The sequence below is a fragment of the Podarcis muralis genome, chromosome 8 (assembly GCF_964188315.1).
Source record: "Podarcis muralis chromosome 8, rPodMur119.hap1.1, whole genome shotgun sequence".
In the NCBI taxonomy this organism is placed as follows: domain Eukaryota; kingdom Metazoa; phylum Chordata; class Lepidosauria; order Squamata; family Lacertidae; genus Podarcis; species Podarcis muralis.
Window position 1 is genome coordinate 6,606,504 of NC_135662.1, and position 18,632 is coordinate 6,625,135.

The following is an 18,632-nucleotide window of genomic DNA, read 5'->3' on the forward strand; positions in this document are numbered from 1 at the left end:
ACTGGATTTTCATGTGCATTTGAACGAAGCAATGGGCAGAATAGAGGTGCAGGACTAGGGAATATCAATCACTGGAAACAGGAATGGGCTTGCACACATGCACATACCTTGGACAAGTGAAAAAGGCAGCCGTGCAAGTTTAAACACTGAGGCTGAAAAGTAAGAGTCTATAACAAGCTGTTCAGTATCTAAGCAAGATAAGCTAGGAAAGTAATATTCTCTATTTTAATGCAGCGGAAGCTCAGCAGGGGAAGCTTGGAAGAATAAAGGCTGTCATGAACTTCTTTTTTGCCATGAACCAATACATTTGTTGTTGGAAGATTAGTACAAAATTCCTGTAAACTAATACTGATGATCACAGCCCCCCAGTAAAGCAGAAAAAGGATGAAGTGCTTCAAGAAATTGTGGGAAATGGGGGAAGGCCAAAAAAATGCTGACACTATTATGGAGGAGACTGACCAACTAATATGTTAAAAAAGCAAGCAGAAAGCTTTGTGAGGCCAGCTAGATTCCTAGCAAAATGAGAGGGGAACAGACGGGAGAAAAATAGTGTGACATGGAAGGCCTACAGCTACAGCTTTATCACAGTCTTAAGATAGATAGCAAGAGATATTTTGCAAGTGGAATAAGATTAGCCTAATTAGGTGGCAGACAAAAATAGAGAGTCTTTTAAAATAATGTTAGGTTTAAAAGCATTATTTGAAATCATGACTGTTCATTTTAACTTGTGATAAATGTAAGAAAGTGATGTAATAAAACTGTAGAATTACAATATAAAAATTGCAAAAATTGCTCAGTTTCTTTTATATTCAGTTGCGTGGGTTTCCCCCACTCTGTTCATGCAACTCAGTTTCTGTTCTAATGTTTAGACAACTAATGTCTTTAAAAAGCAAAAGTGCACTTTTTCATGTAATCTTTTCTAATGAACAGAATCCATGAAGCCAGCTGGATGGGATGTGCTGCTTGTATTGGTGGGATTAATGTGATCAGAATAAGCGGTTTTCACAGAGTTACATTTGCCTCCGTCTGCTCATCTAATTTCTTCCATTTGTCGAAGTCTTGTTGTTATAGTGGGAAACAATCTATCTTTATCTCTTAGTATTGTGCCTACTTGCATCTAGTCTGTGTGCCTCATTTGTCTTCAGCTTTATAGAATCATTTGGTTGAAAGGGACTTTTTCAAAGGCCATTAAATTTGTTCATCTCTGGAAGGCAGGGCAATCTATGAACTATCCCCTGCCTATCAGTCCACATAGTTTGGACATCAACTTCGGTCCTGAGCAAAGACTGCTTGTGGGCAAACCCCTGTGCAGATTAGTTGACACCGGATGAAAGCAAGTGAGTTGCTTCCAGGTACAATATGGACAGGATTTCATAAGAGTACAAGATTGATAGGAATACAGAGGAATGATGATCAGGACTGTAAAATATCAGCACACTTGCTACCCCAAAGCATTTTTTCCTTCAGTCTGTTGCTTGCACCCATCATGAAGTCCAATCACCAGTGCTCTTGGGTTAATACAAAAGGCAACCCAATTTTCACTTAAAAGGTGTTAAGCTATGGAATATTTCAACAATTACATCTACAGAGGTAGCAGCAGAAAATATGTAAGTTTTTCTTTACCTTGAGCTGTTTTTATTGCTGTGCAACCAGTAAACCTCAGTGGCAGTGATAGGGAACCTTTTGCTTTCCCAGTACAGTAGTTTCTGGATAATAATTCCCTTTGTCCCTGACCATTGGGTATGCTGGCTAGGGCAGATGGGATTTGGAGTCAAACCAAAACTGGAAGTCCTCCAAGTTCCCTATCCCTGTTTTAAAGTGAAGTGAGTTACCAATAGCTTGGACTTGTCAGTGAATCATTCAGCTTGACAGCCCAGTGTTGTGGGAACTGCAAGGGACTGTGGCCGTTGCCACCAACTTCATAGATTACAACACTCATCAGCCCTGATCATTGGTCTTGGTGGCTGGGGCTGATGGGATTTGGAGTTCAACACCTTTGGGAGTGCAATGCTTGCTTCTAGAGTTGAAAATATTGACTCTTAGTGTTATAATAGAATACTTAAAAATATTTGTTATTGTTCAGAAGTTATTGAACTAACTTCAGTTTTCAGGCACAGATATTCAGGATAAATATAAGATAAAGTTTTTGCATGACCAGACTTCTTTGCTTGTTGTCTGGGAGTATTTAGAACAAGCTGGATGGCCCTAGGTGTCACTATTGTCCATTTGACCTTTCTCAAAGATAGTTTGGTATCTTTAGGGTAGGGGCTAAATTAGACACTTTAGCATCTGAGCACCACCTTAGTTTCTGTTAAAACTCATGAAAACCTTGAGGCAGATATTGAAGTCCCCCCGCCCCCCAAAAAAACCACACACACCCTTGGTATTTTAAGCTTACTCAGGTGTTAACTATTTGCATGCTGTTTCTGTGTTTTTTGTTTTTAATTGTTTAATTATTGATTTATTATTCTTTGAATATTCACTACCATGAGTGCTTGGTTTAGAAATGTGTCAGGCAGAATGGAAAAGATTTCAATAAATCTGGTATAGAGCAAGTTGTTTTAAGTACCTGTGAACTTATAAAAATAGATTTCTTAACTGCTTTGTATATTTTTCTTCTTGGGCCTAAAATAATAACCAATTGACAGAACAAACGAATAGAATTGTTATATTAAAACTGGAGATTAATGGCAGAAAGCATAATGGGCAAAATTCTTTCAGTTCCGTCTTGGTTTACACAGCATTTGGTAAACTCTAGAAGTAGCTACTTATATAAATGGATTACACATTTTGAAATAAATCTCAAGGCCATCAGAGGCCCATCTGAGTTTATCATATAGCATTACGACCAAGTGACATTTTATTTTCACAATATTCTCCAGTTGTTACTCAATTTAAGCTCTTGTCTAAGGACATCCCCAGTAGTTGTTTAAACTTATCAATGGCATGTAAAATAAGCTTTGTGAGCATCTGTTGTCCTTAAAACAACAATAAAGTTTCTCATTCCTTGTGCTCCAAATTATAGGCTACAGTTCTTATGAGACTTAAGCAACAGTTTTGTCCAAACTAAAAGTTAATGCCATGTGCCTGCTCAGGAACTGTAAATTCAGGATTAAATTACCTTTTCCAACCTTCCTCCATTTTAAGTTGGAGTTTTTTTCTTTATAAGAGGCTGTTTTTCCTCAGATTTGGTGACACAAAGCGCAATCCATAAAGTACTCAAAAATACCTGCAGAAATTAATGGGAACTGTGTATAATAAATGCTGTTCAAAAATCATGTATGAAAAATACAACCCTATGGACTGCCTTTGCACTTGCTGCCATGCCACTGAAGTAATATACACAGGTTTGCACACACTTTGATCACATTCCACAGTAGCCGTGCCCTGCCAGTTCAAGAAGGGCATTGCTTATGTATTTGGTAGATGATGCTGTTGGGACCATCTGCACGGGTGGAATTCTGTATGTGGTTTCAGACTAACATGGGAACAATTGTAGAGGTAGCCATGCCAACAAGGGAACATGAAAGCCTATATATTCAGAACTCTTTTGTTGTTGTTCCTTTCCCATGTGGCTGCATCTTTGAATTGTGTTAGGATTTACTGCTTTTTAGTCCTATCTGATGGTCAGCCACCCCATCTTAATTATTGGATAAGAACAATATTGTAAGTGAAGCTTGTGTGGTTGAATTATACAGTATTTTAATCATTGGTTAGATCAGGGATAGGCAACATGGTGCCCTCAATTTCCACCATGGGCTTCAACTTCCATCATCCCTGATCATTGGTTAGGATGTGTGCTGTCGTTTTGAACATCTGGAAGGCACCCACATTGGCTATCCCAGGGCTAGATAACTTTGTGTAAGAATTACCGTATTTTTCGCCCCATAGGACGCACTTGTTCCCCTCCAAAAATGAAGGGGAAATGTGTGTGCATCCTATGGGGCGAATGCAGGCTTTCGCTGAAGCCTGGAGAGCGAGAGGGGTCAGTGCGCACCGACCCCTCTCGCTCTCCAGGCTTAGCGCAGATCTCCGCAAGCCGTTGGAACCCGGGCGCGGGCTCCCACGGCTTGTGGAGAGTTGCCTGCATGCTGAAGCCTGGGCGCGCTGAGCTCAGCGCACCCAGACTTCGCGCAGCTCTCCGCAAGGCGCGGGAGCCCGGCACTGGGCTCCCACGGCTTGCGAAGAGTTGCCTGTTCTGGGGGCTGGGGTCGGGGGAAGCTCGGGCTTCCCCCGCTCCAGCCCCACGCCTGGGGGGGAAATAAATGTTTCCCCTTTTATTTCCCCCCAAAATAACTAGGTGCGCCTTATGGGACGGTGCATCCTATAGGGCGAAAAATACGGTACATGTTCTTCATTTATGTATGCTTTGACATTCTCTTTTATAGCAAAAGCTATTATGAAATTCCTGAAAACTATTTCTGCCTTGTAAAGAAAAAACCACATATGTATAAAGATAGCCAGAGCAAAATATTGAACTCCACAATGCTTCTCTGCTTCTAAGCAATTATAAATTATGTAGTGTGAAAGGCATGTTGACTGTATGACCAGAGGTTTTGGTTGATGTTCCTAGAAACACGTAAAGTTTCTCTTTAGCTAGTCATATATTCTACTAACTCGCAGTTTCTGCAAGAGATAAATAAATTATGAAAATGGGATTGTTATTTTAAAAAGGTCAGCCTTCTATTTTTCTCTTTTAGTGATTTAAATTAATTCAGCCATTAATCCCTTCTTCTCATACACGTGAATGCCATCTAGGTGAATAATGTGTGAGGAGGACTATTGAAATTGTTGCTTCCCAGATGTTATTTTCCACAAGTCCGCTTGTTTAGATGTTGAAGGATGATGAAGCAGAAAAGGAGACAAATAGAATGGCTTGGGGTTTACATACTTCAGGGAGAACTTTCTCTCTTACACTCTCTTATTACCTTTAAGTGGTTCTCAAAGGGTGTGGTGCACCACACTGATATGGCAGGAGGGATGGCAAGTCTGGCGGGTGGAAAGATTCAAGGACAATCAAAGAAGCATTTAAGCATTTCAGCGCAGTATAGTATAATATAAAGATAAATTTTATTTGCAGATTATGGATAGATATCTTTTCAAAACGAGAGCAAGAGAATGAAGTGATATTCAGGGCAATCCTAGTTGCGATCCAGAATTGCAGTTCTTCTACAGTTCTTCATGTCGTAACATTCACAGGGATTTTCAGCTCTGACAAATATGAAAGATCAGAAAAGAGAGTCTTCTTTGTGTTGATGAGGAGATGAATGTTTGTTTGTTTCAAATTAAACCTAATATACAGTCATACCTCGGGTTGAATATGCATCATGTTGAGCGCGTTTGAGTTGCGCTCTGCGGCAACCCGGAAGTAACGGAGCGTGTTACTTCCGGGTTTTGCCGCATGTGCTCAAAATGACGCCACACACATGCGCAGAAGCGGTGAAAAGCGACGCGTGCATGCGCAGACGTGCTGTCACTAGTTACGTTTGCTTCTGGATGCGAACGAAGCTCCGGAACGGATCCCGTTCATATCCAGAGGTACCACTGTAAATGACATTACCCAGCAAAAGCAAGCTCACAACTCTCAGAGTTTGTATACATAAGGTACATATGTAAGAGGTTCATTTATAATTGTATTTGGGGAATTGTTTTATACTTTCTGGATGTGTGTATCATAAAGTAGCTGTGTTCTGTGTTTATAAATCAAGCGTTGCTGGGAATTGTTTCTTTTTGTTTTCCAATGTATTTCTTATCAATAAAAAATTCAGTGTGGCACAAGCAAATTTTTATTCTCAAAGCGTAGTCCAAAGAAAAAGTTTGAGAAACACTTCTTTATGACATGCAGAGTGGGTGTTTTTCGTGGCTGTTTTGCATCTGTGGAACCTTTTTGTCATAGAGATTTCCTTGAATCTTAAGACCATGTACTTTGCTTGAAGGTCTTGTGTGCAGGTTACATTTCAATTAGTCTGGTTGGAAGGTGTTGGGCAATTGCAATAGTAGGTTTTAAATAGCATGTTTTACTTTTCTCATCTTGGTTATGTTGTGTGTGAAAACTGTTGTGTGCCCTGAGCCATAGGCAGGGTGGTATGAGCTAGAAATCCAAAATAATTTTTACTTAACTTTAGCGAAACTAGTATGCTTTGTGCTTGCCCAGCAAGCAGATGGTTTAATCCTGATCTGTTGGGCAAGCCATAGTTGGCTGGTTTTGATGAAATGGCACTCTGTGATACTGAATGACTTTCATTCATTCAGCATTTATATACTCATCAAGTCTGGATTTCATTGTTGTTCAGGATATAAAGTTAAGGCAAAAAAACCAAAACAGTGACAGAACAATAGATGCAATATTTTTGTTGCCCTTTAACAAAAAAAAATGTGAGGAAAGGTATATGCCTAGATCTTGCTTGATTTGGATACAGTGGTACCTCGGGTTAAGTACTTAATTCGTTCCGGAGGTCCATACTTAACCTGAAACTGTTCTTAACCTGAAGCACCACTTTAGCTAATGGGGCCTCCTGCTGCTTCCACGCTGCCGGAGCCCGATTTCTGTTCTTATCCTGAAGCATAGTTGTTAACCTGAAGCACTATTTCTGGCTTAGTGGAGTGTGTAACCTGAAGTGTATGTAACCTGAAGCGTATGTAACCCGAGGTACCACTGTATTGTGGTGCAGAATGAACAAATATATGGCCAGCTATGCAGTACCTAGCAATTAATACAAGCAGTTGCTGAACAGCCCTCCTTAGATCTCATTTCCCCTTGACACATGTAGAATATTCATCTTTTTAGCATGTCACTATGCTTATATTTATCTCAGGTATGGAAAAGATAGCTGCTTGAAGCTGAATACTGAACCGTAGTGTCTTAGATGCTTGCCAGTATTTATTAACATTATTTATCTCCTTTATTATATCTATTTATTTGGCGCAAGTGCAAGATTCTAACGTTTGACTTAAAACATATTTTAAGAAGCATTCCTGCTGGGTGTTTTCCTTCTCTATTATATTACATTGTGTGAGTATATGAAAAAGTGTGCTAACGACCAGTGAGGCTCCCCCAATTTTATTCAGGAGTTGGAAAATGGCAGGCAACCTTGAACTTCCCTTTAGTGATTGGAGGCAACTGGGGTCTCTGCCTGAAATCAGTGCGTGGGAATTTAAGGTGGTCACTGTAACGGTGGACTTTTCAGAATGAGAACAGGATTTGACTGATTTCCAGAGGGGTAGTTGGGTTAGTCTGTTGCAACAAAAGCTCCTGGTACCTTTAACATTAACACATGTCTTATGGCATAAGCCAGAGGTTTCCAACCCTTTTGAGTCCACGGCTCACTTGACCAGCTATTTTCTTTCTGCGGCACTCCTGTGGGGCTCAGGAGCCCGGTTTTATCACCACTTGCCTGCAGAGCTGTCAGCCTCTCACCCTTTTGCGAAGACCCTCCCTTGTGGAGTGTTCTCTCAGCCTCCTCTCTCCTCTCCTTGGGAGTCCTCTTAGCAGCCACTGCCACAGCTCCTGGTCTCTGAACACCCCACATCACAGAGGGTCCCTCCTCCCTAGCCAACCCCCGAGGCACCATTCACCTGGGCTGGGGAGCTTGTGGTCAGGGCTGCTGCAACAAACAGCAGTGCAAGCCTTTGGGAGGCAGAGACGTGAGAGGGTATCAGGAGGGAGGGAAGGAAAGAGGGACAGAGGGCAGTGTTGCCTGTGGCACCCCTGGCCATCATCCAGTGCACCCCAGGGTGGCATGGCACACTGGTTGAAACCACTGGCATAAGCTTTCGGGTATTCCCTCACCATTGTCTGCTTCTACTTGTTTGTTGAAAAAAATACTACTGGTGAACCCTAGAGTGCAATGTTCTGAACACTGAGGAGAGAAGAGAGCGCATGTCCTATATAACATTATAAAAAATGGTCTGAGTCCATTTGTAATGGGGAGCATTTGAAAAGGATTGGGTTGAGCAGGGGAGGGGGGAGGGACTATTAAATAATGAGATTCCAGAGATCCTGACACTAGAGTTAAGTCCTGACCTGAAAAATCCAGTGGGGTCTCTTCTTCCCTATATATAGCTCCATAAAACCCGCTAGTCAGGCCAAGTCATCTCTGTAAACACAGTTGTTAGATGGTTTATTTTGAGCTTTTTAACTCTGAATAACAGTGCACAGAAATGCCTTTTTTAGCTGATTAATCTTTTTAGCACTGTGTTAGCTGGGGCTTTCAGGACTTCATTGTGGTTTAGAAACACGGGTTTCTGATTCCTAGTCTAGTGCCATTACTTGATTTTTCAGTTTTAGGGAGCCATAGTGCATATATGTACAGTAGTGCTGCTTTGGATTTTCCAGTGTCCTCTTAAAATTCTCAGTGGGTTTTTTGGTATCTATTTGCATTTATATGGGTTTTTGGGAGGCTTTCAATCATAGTTGGCATTACTCATGTGTTGATGATGGACCATCATTTTAACTCATTCTTAGGTTGTTATTTGTTTGAAATATTGTATTATGAGGCTATTACAGGGCACTTTCTGAGGAAGTCAAGACTGAACATCTTTGTCTTTTAGGGAAGGATTCTGAAATCTTCTTTGTTTTTGTCTTGTTGCAGTAGCATTGTAGAAATGAATTTCTTTAGAAGCATGAATTGATCATTCGTTTCTGAGTCACACCTCCTTCCTTTGCCATACCAGTGAATTATTATTTTTTAGTATTTTAAAAAATCAAGGAGTGTTCAAGTAAAATGTGTTGAGGTTCAAGGAGAACTAGGTTGCTGTTGTCTGCCCCCAAATTTCATGGTTTGTGACAGATTGTGTGAGAGGGGACACCACTGTGATAGGAAATCCAGACTGCCTTAATTGATTGCTAACAATGAATTAAAGGCATAGAAGCCTTCTCTGAGTTAGAAATTAGCATGCCTGTGAGCAACTTAGTAGACTGTGGTCTGTTACAGCTAGCTCATTTCAGAATCATTCACTCTTATCTTAGTGGTTCTTTTCAGAAACTATTAGTCATAGTTTTCCCTTTGTTGTCTCCTAACTCACTATTTGGAAATGACCCCATAGACCTGTGGGGACTGTATTCATTAATGACAATCCTTTAGTCATACATTTCTGATCAGAGGGGAAAGGCCAAGGTGCATTGTCCTCCTAGTTGGAAGCACTGTGTGGAAGCACTTAGTGAAGCTAGATCTTTGTGAAGTAATATAGCATGATTGTAGAATCACAGAATTGGAGAGTTGGAAGAGATTTTGAGGGTCCTCTTGCCCAACCCCTGCAATGCAGGAATCTCAGCTAAGTCATCCATGGCAGTTTGCTATCTAACATCTGCTTAAAAACCTCCAATTGAAGGAGAATCCACCACCTTCCATGTGAGTCCGTTCCACTGCTGAACAGCTCTCACTGTCAGAAAGTTCTTCTTGTTCTTGAGTTGGAATCTCCCTTCTTGTAACTTGAATCCATTAGTTTAGGTCCTATCCTCTAGAGCAGGAGAAAACAAGCTTGCTCCATTTCCCATGTGAGCCCTCCTTTTCCCATGTGAGCTCTTTAGATATTTGAAGATGTATGGAAGTGAGAGCTGGACCATAAAGAAGGCTGATCGCCGAAGAATTGATGCTTTTGAATTATGGTGCTGGAGAAGACTCTTGAGAGTCCCATGGACTGCAAGAAGATCAAACGCATCCATTCTTAAGGAAATCAGCCCTGAGTGCTCACTGTAAGGACAGATCGTGAAGCTGAGGCTCCAGTACTTTGGCCACCTCATGAGAAGAGAAGACTCCCTGTAGAAGACATTGATGCTGGGAAAGATGGAGGGCACAAGGAGAAGGGGGCGACAGAGGACGAGATGGTTGGATAGTGTTTTCGAGGTTACCAGCATGAGTTTGACCAAACTGCGGGAGGTAGTGGAGGACAGAGGTGCCTGGCATGCTCTGGTCCATGGGGTCACGAAGAGTCGGACACGACTAAACGACTAAACAACAACAACAACATCTCTCTTCTTTTTCAGGCTAAACACACCCAACTCCTTCAACCGTTCCTTATAAGGCTTGGTTTCCAGACCCTTGATCATCTTGGTTTCCCTCCTCTGTACATGTTCCAGCTTGTCAATATCCTTCTTAAATTGTGGTGCCCAGAACTGGACATAGTACTCCAGGTGTGGTTTAACCAAAGCAGAACAGAGCAGGACTATTACTTCCCTTAACCAGGACACTATACTTCTGTTGTTGAAGCCTAGAATAGCATTAGCGGTTTTTTGCTGCTGCATCACACTGTTATCTCATGTTAAGCTTGTGGTCCTCCAAGACCCCTACATTCCTTTTACATGTACTACAGACAAACCAAACGTCCCCCATCTTATATTTGTGCAGCTGGTGCTTTCTGACAAAGCATAGAAACCAACATTTGTCCTTCTTGAAGTTTCATAGTGTTATTTTGGGGCCAGTTCTTCAATCTGCTAAGGTCATCTTGGATCCCAATTCTGTCTTCTGCCTATCTCTTGAAAACAGCTTGCTTTTGAAAATATTGTATAGATTAACTGGAAGGTTTTTTCTGTTTGTTATTTGTAAGACATGGTATATTGAAAGCATTTACCTACTGACCCTTTGTGTTTACTCTTCAAATAGGGGTTGCTCTTTGATATATCTGAAGAATTCAGTATTTTTAAAAAGTGAACAAAGGGGGGATGGGAGAGAGGGGATGTTGTATTTTATGTACCATGTTCATCTCCGTGGACTATTTTTAAAGTGTGTGGTGTATGGTTCTAATGTCAGTTTCTCCATAACAGTGTGTGTGTTCTTAATGTGTCTTGTCTTGCCCATGTAGGTAAATATACGAATGTGAAATATCTACAAATTGTGTGACTCTCACCCAGTGCATATGTCACAGCCCAAACCTGTTTGCTGTAATTCTTAGTCGCACTTCCTAGTTTACCTTATTAATATCTTATTTGCATTAATATCTGAATTGGACAAGCAACTGGTTAGTAGAAATCATGAAATGAAGGAAAGGGCTCTAGCACAGTAGTAAATTATCTACTTTGCCTTCAGAAGCACCCAGGTTTAGTTTCTGCTTTCTCTAGGCATGGTTGGTTACTACCACTGCCTGAAACTTTTGGAGAGCTGCTTTCCTATCAGGGTTGACCATACTGAGCTAGATGGACCAGTGGTCTGTTTCAGTATAAGGCAGTTGCCTATGTTTCTAAGTAATCGGATTGGGAGAAAGGAGTATGTGAAGTTGATGCATAGCTCCAATCGACCAAATCATAGACTGGCCACAACCAGACCACTAAAAGCTGCAATTTTATTTCTTAATTAAAGTAAGCAAGCTGAGCAGCTGAATGGAGATTTAGAACTCAGAATCTGGATGCAGGTTTAAGTGCTAGGAAACACCACTTGGGCCAGTGGTAATGCTTCAAACTTGGCAGAGTTTTTCTGTACGGAGTGACAGTGTATTTTTCTGCTGCTTACTGACGTTGCATGCATGATCAGTGAAGATCTAAGATTATAAATAGGCTAAATTGAAATACAAGCCTCTATTTTAAGTGTCTGGTGTGTGTTTGGATTTAAAAAGGCATTTTTACCGTTACATCAGCAATCTGTTTGCTGTTTTTTAGAGAATGTCTTCAAATATGTGTATGAAAAAGTAGTGTTACTTTAATCCCCCAGTTTTTGTTTTCTGTAGCTATAGTTTGATTTTTCTTCCAGTTCTCAAAGGTTTAAAATCTTCTTTTCAAATATTAATTATAAGCTGTTAAGATTTCAGCTTGTTTTTTTAAACTTGAAAATGTAGTGAAGTTCTTTAACAAAGAGGATCAACAATAACAGTCTCCACTTACAAGGTTTCCAAGGGCTATGACCTTTTCCCTTTTGCATGCAGAGAAACACTTCTTAAAACGAGCATGCATATTTATTCCTGCAGTTCCTAAAGCCACTTGGAAATAGATGTGACAAATAGGCACCGGTGGTAATAATTTGTATCCTTATTTATTAAGCTATCGCTTTTGTCAGTTTGCATGCTGTCTAATTGATGGCCACTTTCTGCCTCTGCAAGGGCCTTGATAACGCACAAATGATATTTTTTGTCATCCTGACATGGCAAGGCAAGAAAATTGGTTGGATATAGATAGCCAGTGTAAGCAGGGGAACGAAAAATTCAGTAACTAGTATTGTATGTGCTGTCCATTTAAAGCACTACTCTCAAGAATCCTGGAAAATGTAGTTTAGCTCCACAGAGCTAAAAATTCCCCCCACCAACAAATTACAGTTCCCAGGATTCTTTTGTTGGGAAAATGTGCTTTAAATGTATATTGTGTTCGTAGCCTCTGAGGCAGGAAACACCCATTTCCTGTGTTGCAAGATCCTACAGATGGGAATGTCCACCAAAAATATTGTGTGACATCATGACTTGATGGGAATTTTGACTTGTTTGGATGCTAGAACCTGCGTGCCTGCAGTTTCACCATCCCTATCCCCACCAGTTTCCATACCCAGAAATCAGTACAATATTTTTGTAAAGTTTTATGTTTCTCATGGTGTGTTCCTTTGTAATGACTACATAGCAGCATATATTAGTTCAAATAAAAATGAAATTAAATGAAAGTCTCAAGTGCATCACATTGGGGCACACAAACTGGCATTTTTGTTTATTACATTTCAGAAGTTCTCCGTACTGAACCCCCAAATTATATATTTAAAACTTTTCTGGATTTAGACAAGCCATTTGATATTAGACATTGCTGTGCACGAACACACCTCTCTTCTTATCAAGCCATAATTCGCCTCTCTGGATCACAGCCACTGCTGATAGGTTGAACACAGGGTGGTGCTTATAATGGTGCTTTGTCTATCAGAACAGAAATAGGCTATCACCACATGAGATGCATAGAAGGCGGTATGAAGATGTAAATCAAAAGAAAACCTGAATCACTTTTAGATGGATGGCTTATAAGAAATGGTAAAGAAACTGTTAACATATCAGAAGTGCTTAATCCTTTAACAGAGGAGGAGGATTAGAAGCAAATATCACCTGAAAATAGAAATTGGTGCCAACTCTTTGGGGAGCAGCTAGAATAGCTCTGTAGATGATATGAGATGATGGGGGAAACTAGGTTAACCTCAGTAAAAAAGAATTGTTCATGCTTGGCCTGTGAGATTCCTCTGCAGTTGGAGGTATGCTGGTTGATTGTCAATTTGAGGAGTTAAGTGTTAGCTATCTGTGAAATCATTAGTACATGTTTATACATGGATCTAGTCAGCGGGTGGCGCTGTGGTCTAAACCACTGAGTGGCTTGACCTTGCTGATTGGAAGGTCGGTGGTTTGAATCCGCGAGATGGGGTGAGCTCCTGTTGCTTTGTCCCAGTTTTCTGCCAACCTAGCAGTTCGAAAAGGGACGCGGGTGGCGCTGTGGGTTAAACCTCAGCGCCTAGGACTTGCCGATCGTATGGTCGGTGGTTTGAATCCCCGTGGCGGGGTGTGCTCCCGTTGCTCGGTCCCAGCGCCTGCCAACCTAGCAGTTCGAAAGCACCCCCAGGTGCAAGTAGATAAATAGGGGCCGCTTACTAGCGGGAAGGTAAACGGCGTTTCCGTGTGCGGCTCTGGCTCACTAGAGCAGCTTCGTCACGCTGGCCACGTGGCCCGGAAGTGTCTGCGGACAGCGCTGGCTCCCGGCCTATAGAGTGAGATGAGCGCACAACCCCAGAGTCTGTCAAGACTGGCCCGTATGGGCAGGGGTACCTTTACCTTTACCTTTTAGCAGTTCAAAAGCACACCAGTGCAAGTAGATAATGTATGCCGGCTCCCTCGGCCAATAAAGCGAGATGAGCGCTGCAACCTCAGAGTCGGTCATGACTGGACCTAATGGTCAAAAGTCCCTTTACCTTTATACAAGAAAGATTAATAATATTTGAAGTATGTTTGGTGGGGATGGAATTTCCATGCGGCAGCTAGAAAAAGTTAGAAGAGCCATGACTGAAGTTCTAATATAAATAAATAAAAATAACTTAAAGGTAAAGGACCCCTGACAGTTAAGTCCAGTTAAGAACGACTCGGGGGTTGCGGCGCTCATCTCGCTTTACTGGCCGAAGGAGCTGACGTTTGTCTGCAGACAGTTTTTCTGGGTCATGTGGCCAGCATGATTAAGCCACTTTCAGTGCAACGGAACACCAAAACCAGAGCAGTGCATGGAAACGCCATTTTCCTTCCCACCAGAGCAGTACCTATTTATCTACTTGTACTTTGATGTGCTTTCAAACTGCTAGGTTGGCAGGAGCTGGACAGCGCAACGGGAGCTCACCCCGTCACGGGGATTCGAATCACCAAACTTTCGATCGGCAAGCCCTAGGCTCAGTTGTTTAGACCACAACGCCACCCACCCACTTAATATCAGTTAATTGCCCAGAAAACGGAAGGTTGATTCTGGTTTTGAAATGAAAGAACCAAGTTTGGGGGGGGGGATCCTAACCCAATTTTTCATATCAGATACAAGCACAGGATCAATAATCTTTGTTTTTCTGCTGGATATTTCAGTCTCAAAACTCTAACCATTTTTAATAAATAGTATAATATTTTACTTGCATGCTCACCTAACATGAACAGATAGATTTATTTATTATATTTTTATTTGAAAATTAATGTTTCCCACATTATCTTGATCTAGTAAGGGGAGTTTGAAGGTAGGCTATCAGAGGAATCTCCCCAGAACTCAGGCAACTGAATTTTGATATTTTTGCTGTGCTAGCATACTGGGTTGCATTACCCTGGCTAGTATCAACATCATGAGACTGTCCCAGTTTTAAGGTTTAGATCAGACACCTGAGATGGTACTGTAAATCACTTGGAGGTTTTGGTGATTAAGCAGTATATAAATTCTGTTAAGTAAGAATACTGACTTCAGTACTGGGAGGAAGTGGTACATAATGGCATGGGGTCTGTGTAGTTGTTAATGCCCTGGACAAGCATGTGAGTGGCAAGTTGTTTTCCTGGTACAATATGTTTCTTTAGTGATTTCTTATATGACTTCTATTAAAATTATATATACCAGGGTATTTGGTGACTGCATTCTCCAGGAGAGACTGTCCTTGAAGTTGCTAAAATACCTATGTGGCTTCACTACACTTTAAGAAGGATATTGACAAGCTGGAACATGTGCAGAGAAAAATGACCAAGGTGATAAAGGGTCTGGAAACCAAGCATTTAGGAGGAACGGTTGCGGGAGCTGGGAAAAGAGGAGACTGAGGGTAGATATGATAGCCATCTTCAAATATGTAGAGGGCTGTCTCATGGAAGATGGAGCAAACTTGTTTTCTCCTGCTTCAGAGGGTGGGACCAATGGATTCAAATTACAAGAAAGGAGATTCCCGCTAAACACCAGGAATAATTTTCTGACAGCAAGAACTGTTCAACAGTGGACCAGACTCCCTTGGAATGTGGTGGACTCTTCTTCCTCGGAGGTTTTTAAGCAGAAGTTGGATGGTCCTCTGTCAAGGATCCCTTCATTGAGATTCCTGCTTTGCAGGGCGTTGGACTAGGTGAACCTTGGGATCCCTTCCAGCTCTACAATTCTATTATTCTATTTTTTTTGGACTGTTGTTGTTTAGTCGTGTCCGACTCTTCGTGACCCCATGGACGAGAGCATGCCAGGCACTCCTATCTTCCACTGCCTCCCGCAGTTTGGTCAAACTCATGCTGGTAGCTTCGAGAACATGAACTAGCATCTCCTTTTGACATAAGACAGGCACCCACTCACTATTTGTAGCTTCCAGAAACAATTAAGATGTTTTTGTTTTGAGAGGCTTTCCCAACTGGCTGGGGAGGAAATTGTTTTTATTTTGTATTATATGTCTCTGCCTTGAGTGTTTATATTTGTATTTTTTTTTAAATCATCTTTGATTAGTTTTTAAATTGTTTTGAAGCCTATTTTTAGGTATTTTATTTCATTACTACCTTGAAATTTATATGAAAGGTGATTAATAAATTAACAAAACCACAATAAAACTAGGGATATGGTATTTCTAACCCCCTCCCCCATCCCTTCTTGCTTGTGTTATCTGAAAATATGGCACAATAAATATTGGCAATATTTAATTTCACAACTGTGAAGATGGGGCAAATTGCTTCCTTGTACTGCATACACCTCATGTTGTAACACACTGTTTCTTCAGTCTTGGATCCCCAAGTGTGGCCTCCAATTTGCATAATCCCCAGCCTGCTTAGATAATGGTCAGGGAAGATGGACATTGCAGTCCAACAATATTTGGGGCCCAAGGTTGAAGAACACTTCGGTAATGTGCATGTGTAGCATCCTGTTTGCTTCTACTTGGAGCAGCTAGACTTCATTTGTAGTAGTAGAAACATGGTATGCTTGTGTTCACTCTTTCTTAGAAGTAGTTATTTCCCAAATGTGTTGTAGCACACTTGTATACCATTTTGCAGGGAAAAGACAGGATGAGCTATATGCAAATCACAGGACTGCTTAGTTTGTTAGGACCCAAAACGAGATGGCTCAAAGTTTCTGCAGTGCTCTCTTACCTCCTGTCCTGGTGGCTTAGCAAGAAAATGTTGCCTTAACAATGCATTGCATTTTAGCAAGCACTTTCGCCAAATGTGACTCATGTAAAGGGTGCAGGCAGAAGAAGGCAAAGGTTGTATTTATTCGGATGAGCATATCCTGTCTTAATTATGCTTGAAGTGGCACCACTGAGAACATTTAGAGTTGATATGAATTAGGCCTTAGTAATGATCATTGCCTTCCACTTCTGAAGTCACTTTGGGGTTTACAGCTGCTGTTCCAACATTTCCTGGAAGGCTGTAAAATGTGATACTAGTGTAATATAGCCCTGCATGGGCTATTAATCTAGTGTATTACATTGAATGTAGCTTTTAGGCAAAGAGTTCTGCAAGCATACTTAGACCTTCACTGCAGTAAAGGTGACTGTGGAAAGACTACTTTAGAAATATGCTGATGCTAGAAAGTTAGAGCTAGTTTTTCAAACAGGATTTTGACTAAGGGAGCAGGAAATAATGCAAATAAGTGATGAAAAGCTATTCACTTTTGTATACCTAGTTTTTGAACAGCAGTGTCTACAGGATCTTGGTGCTCTAAAGTTCTACAAACTAGATTGCATTTGATTACAGTCATACTTCGGGTTAAATATGCTTCAGGTTGAGCGTTTTCAGGTTATGCTCCACAGTGACCCAGAAGTAACGGAATGCGTTACTTCAGGGTTTCGCCGCTGGTGCATGCGCAGACGCTCAAAATGACGTCACACGCATTGCACAGAAGCGGCAAATCGCGATCCGCAGACACGGGTTGCGTTCTACTCAGGATGCGAATGGGGCCCCAGAACGGATCCCGTTCACATCCAGAGGTACCATTTTTACCCCTGCTCTAACAAATGGCCTTAAAAGCCCCAAAACTGATTATGATGTGCCAATTTTCCATTGCAGGGGTGCAACACAAAGAAGAATAAACTTCCTACTAGAAAGGGGCAGAGTTGCTTTACTATTTTGTGCTGTTTATTCCTGTGCTCTGTAGTTCCCATTTCTCAGACAGTTGGATGCTCAAAGAAAACTTACATAGAAACATAGAATGATAGAATTGGAAGGGATCTCGAAGGTCATCTTGTCCAACTCCCTGCAATGCTGGAATCCTGCCCACAGCTGTCCCTGGGTGGGCTCGAACCACCAACCTTCTGGTTAACAGCCAGACACACTTTGTGGGGCCATAGGAAGATGATTTTTTTATGCTAGTGTGATCTATAAATACAAGTGATTTAAAAAATTTACTGTACAGGGTGATAAATGTTTTTGAATGGGAATTCCCCCCTCTATACATTTGAATAGATTATTTTTAATGGTTTGTGTCTTTTGGAGGTGCTTTTCCTTAGCAAAATGAACACCAATTATTCCAAGGTATTGACTAACTGTAGAATTTGTTTATGTATCACTTGTAAAGTCTGAAATGTTACTTTTTTCCTTCCTCCCATTTCAGAATATGACAGATACCTAGCATCTAGCAAAACCATGGCAGCAGCTTACCTAGACCCAAACTTGAATCACACGCCAAGCTCAAGCACAAAGACGCACCTCAGTTCTGGGATGGAGCGTTCTCCTGGGGCAATGGAACGAGTCCTAAAGGTTTTCCATTATTTTGAAAGTAACAGCGAGCCAACAACATGGGCCAGTATTATACGCCACGGGGATGCTACAGATGTTTGGGTAAGCTGATTTAACATTTTGAAGTTCTTTAGAGATGGTTTTTTGAAGGTCATTCTCAGAATGTGAAGCGAATAACTTGAGGCTGAGGGACACAGATGTTGAAGTGTTTACTTGAAGGTCTTTATTCAGCACATGCTGTGAGTCATTCCAGGCAAAGCTTTGATTTCTAGAAATTTTCTTGAGGAATATGTCTACTCAGAAGCAAATCCTGTTGAATTCAATGTGGGTTACTGCCAGGTAAGTGGGGTTAGGTTTGTAGCTTTAGCTGACCTATTTAATGCCTTTGCTCATATTTTTTTTTATCCCCATGAACCACATTACAGCTATTCATATTTATTTGCACCTGCAATCTTTTTGTTTTAAGCTACTGACATGATTAAATAATATTTAAAAAGAATATTTTTCTTGGTTAAACAGGCTAACCAAGACTTTATGGTATG

General features: G+C 41.2%; 1 protein-coding gene across 13 annotated transcripts in view; it reads left to right on the forward strand.

Moving 5' to 3' along the window:
• Positions 1 to 18,632, forward strand: part of PTK2 (protein tyrosine kinase 2) — a 189,832-nt gene that overhangs the window by 66,262 nt on the left and 104,938 nt on the right. For all 13 annotated transcript variants that reach the window (XM_077932700.1, XM_077932702.1, XM_077932701.1 and 10 more), the window contains one exon: positions 17,966 to 18,192. In XM_077932700.1, coding sequence (XP_077788826.1) covers positions 17,998 to 18,192 — 195 coding nt within the window. In that variant the 5' untranslated portion in view covers positions 17,966 to 17,997. The remainder of the gene's footprint in view (positions 1 to 17,965; positions 18,193 to 18,632) is intronic.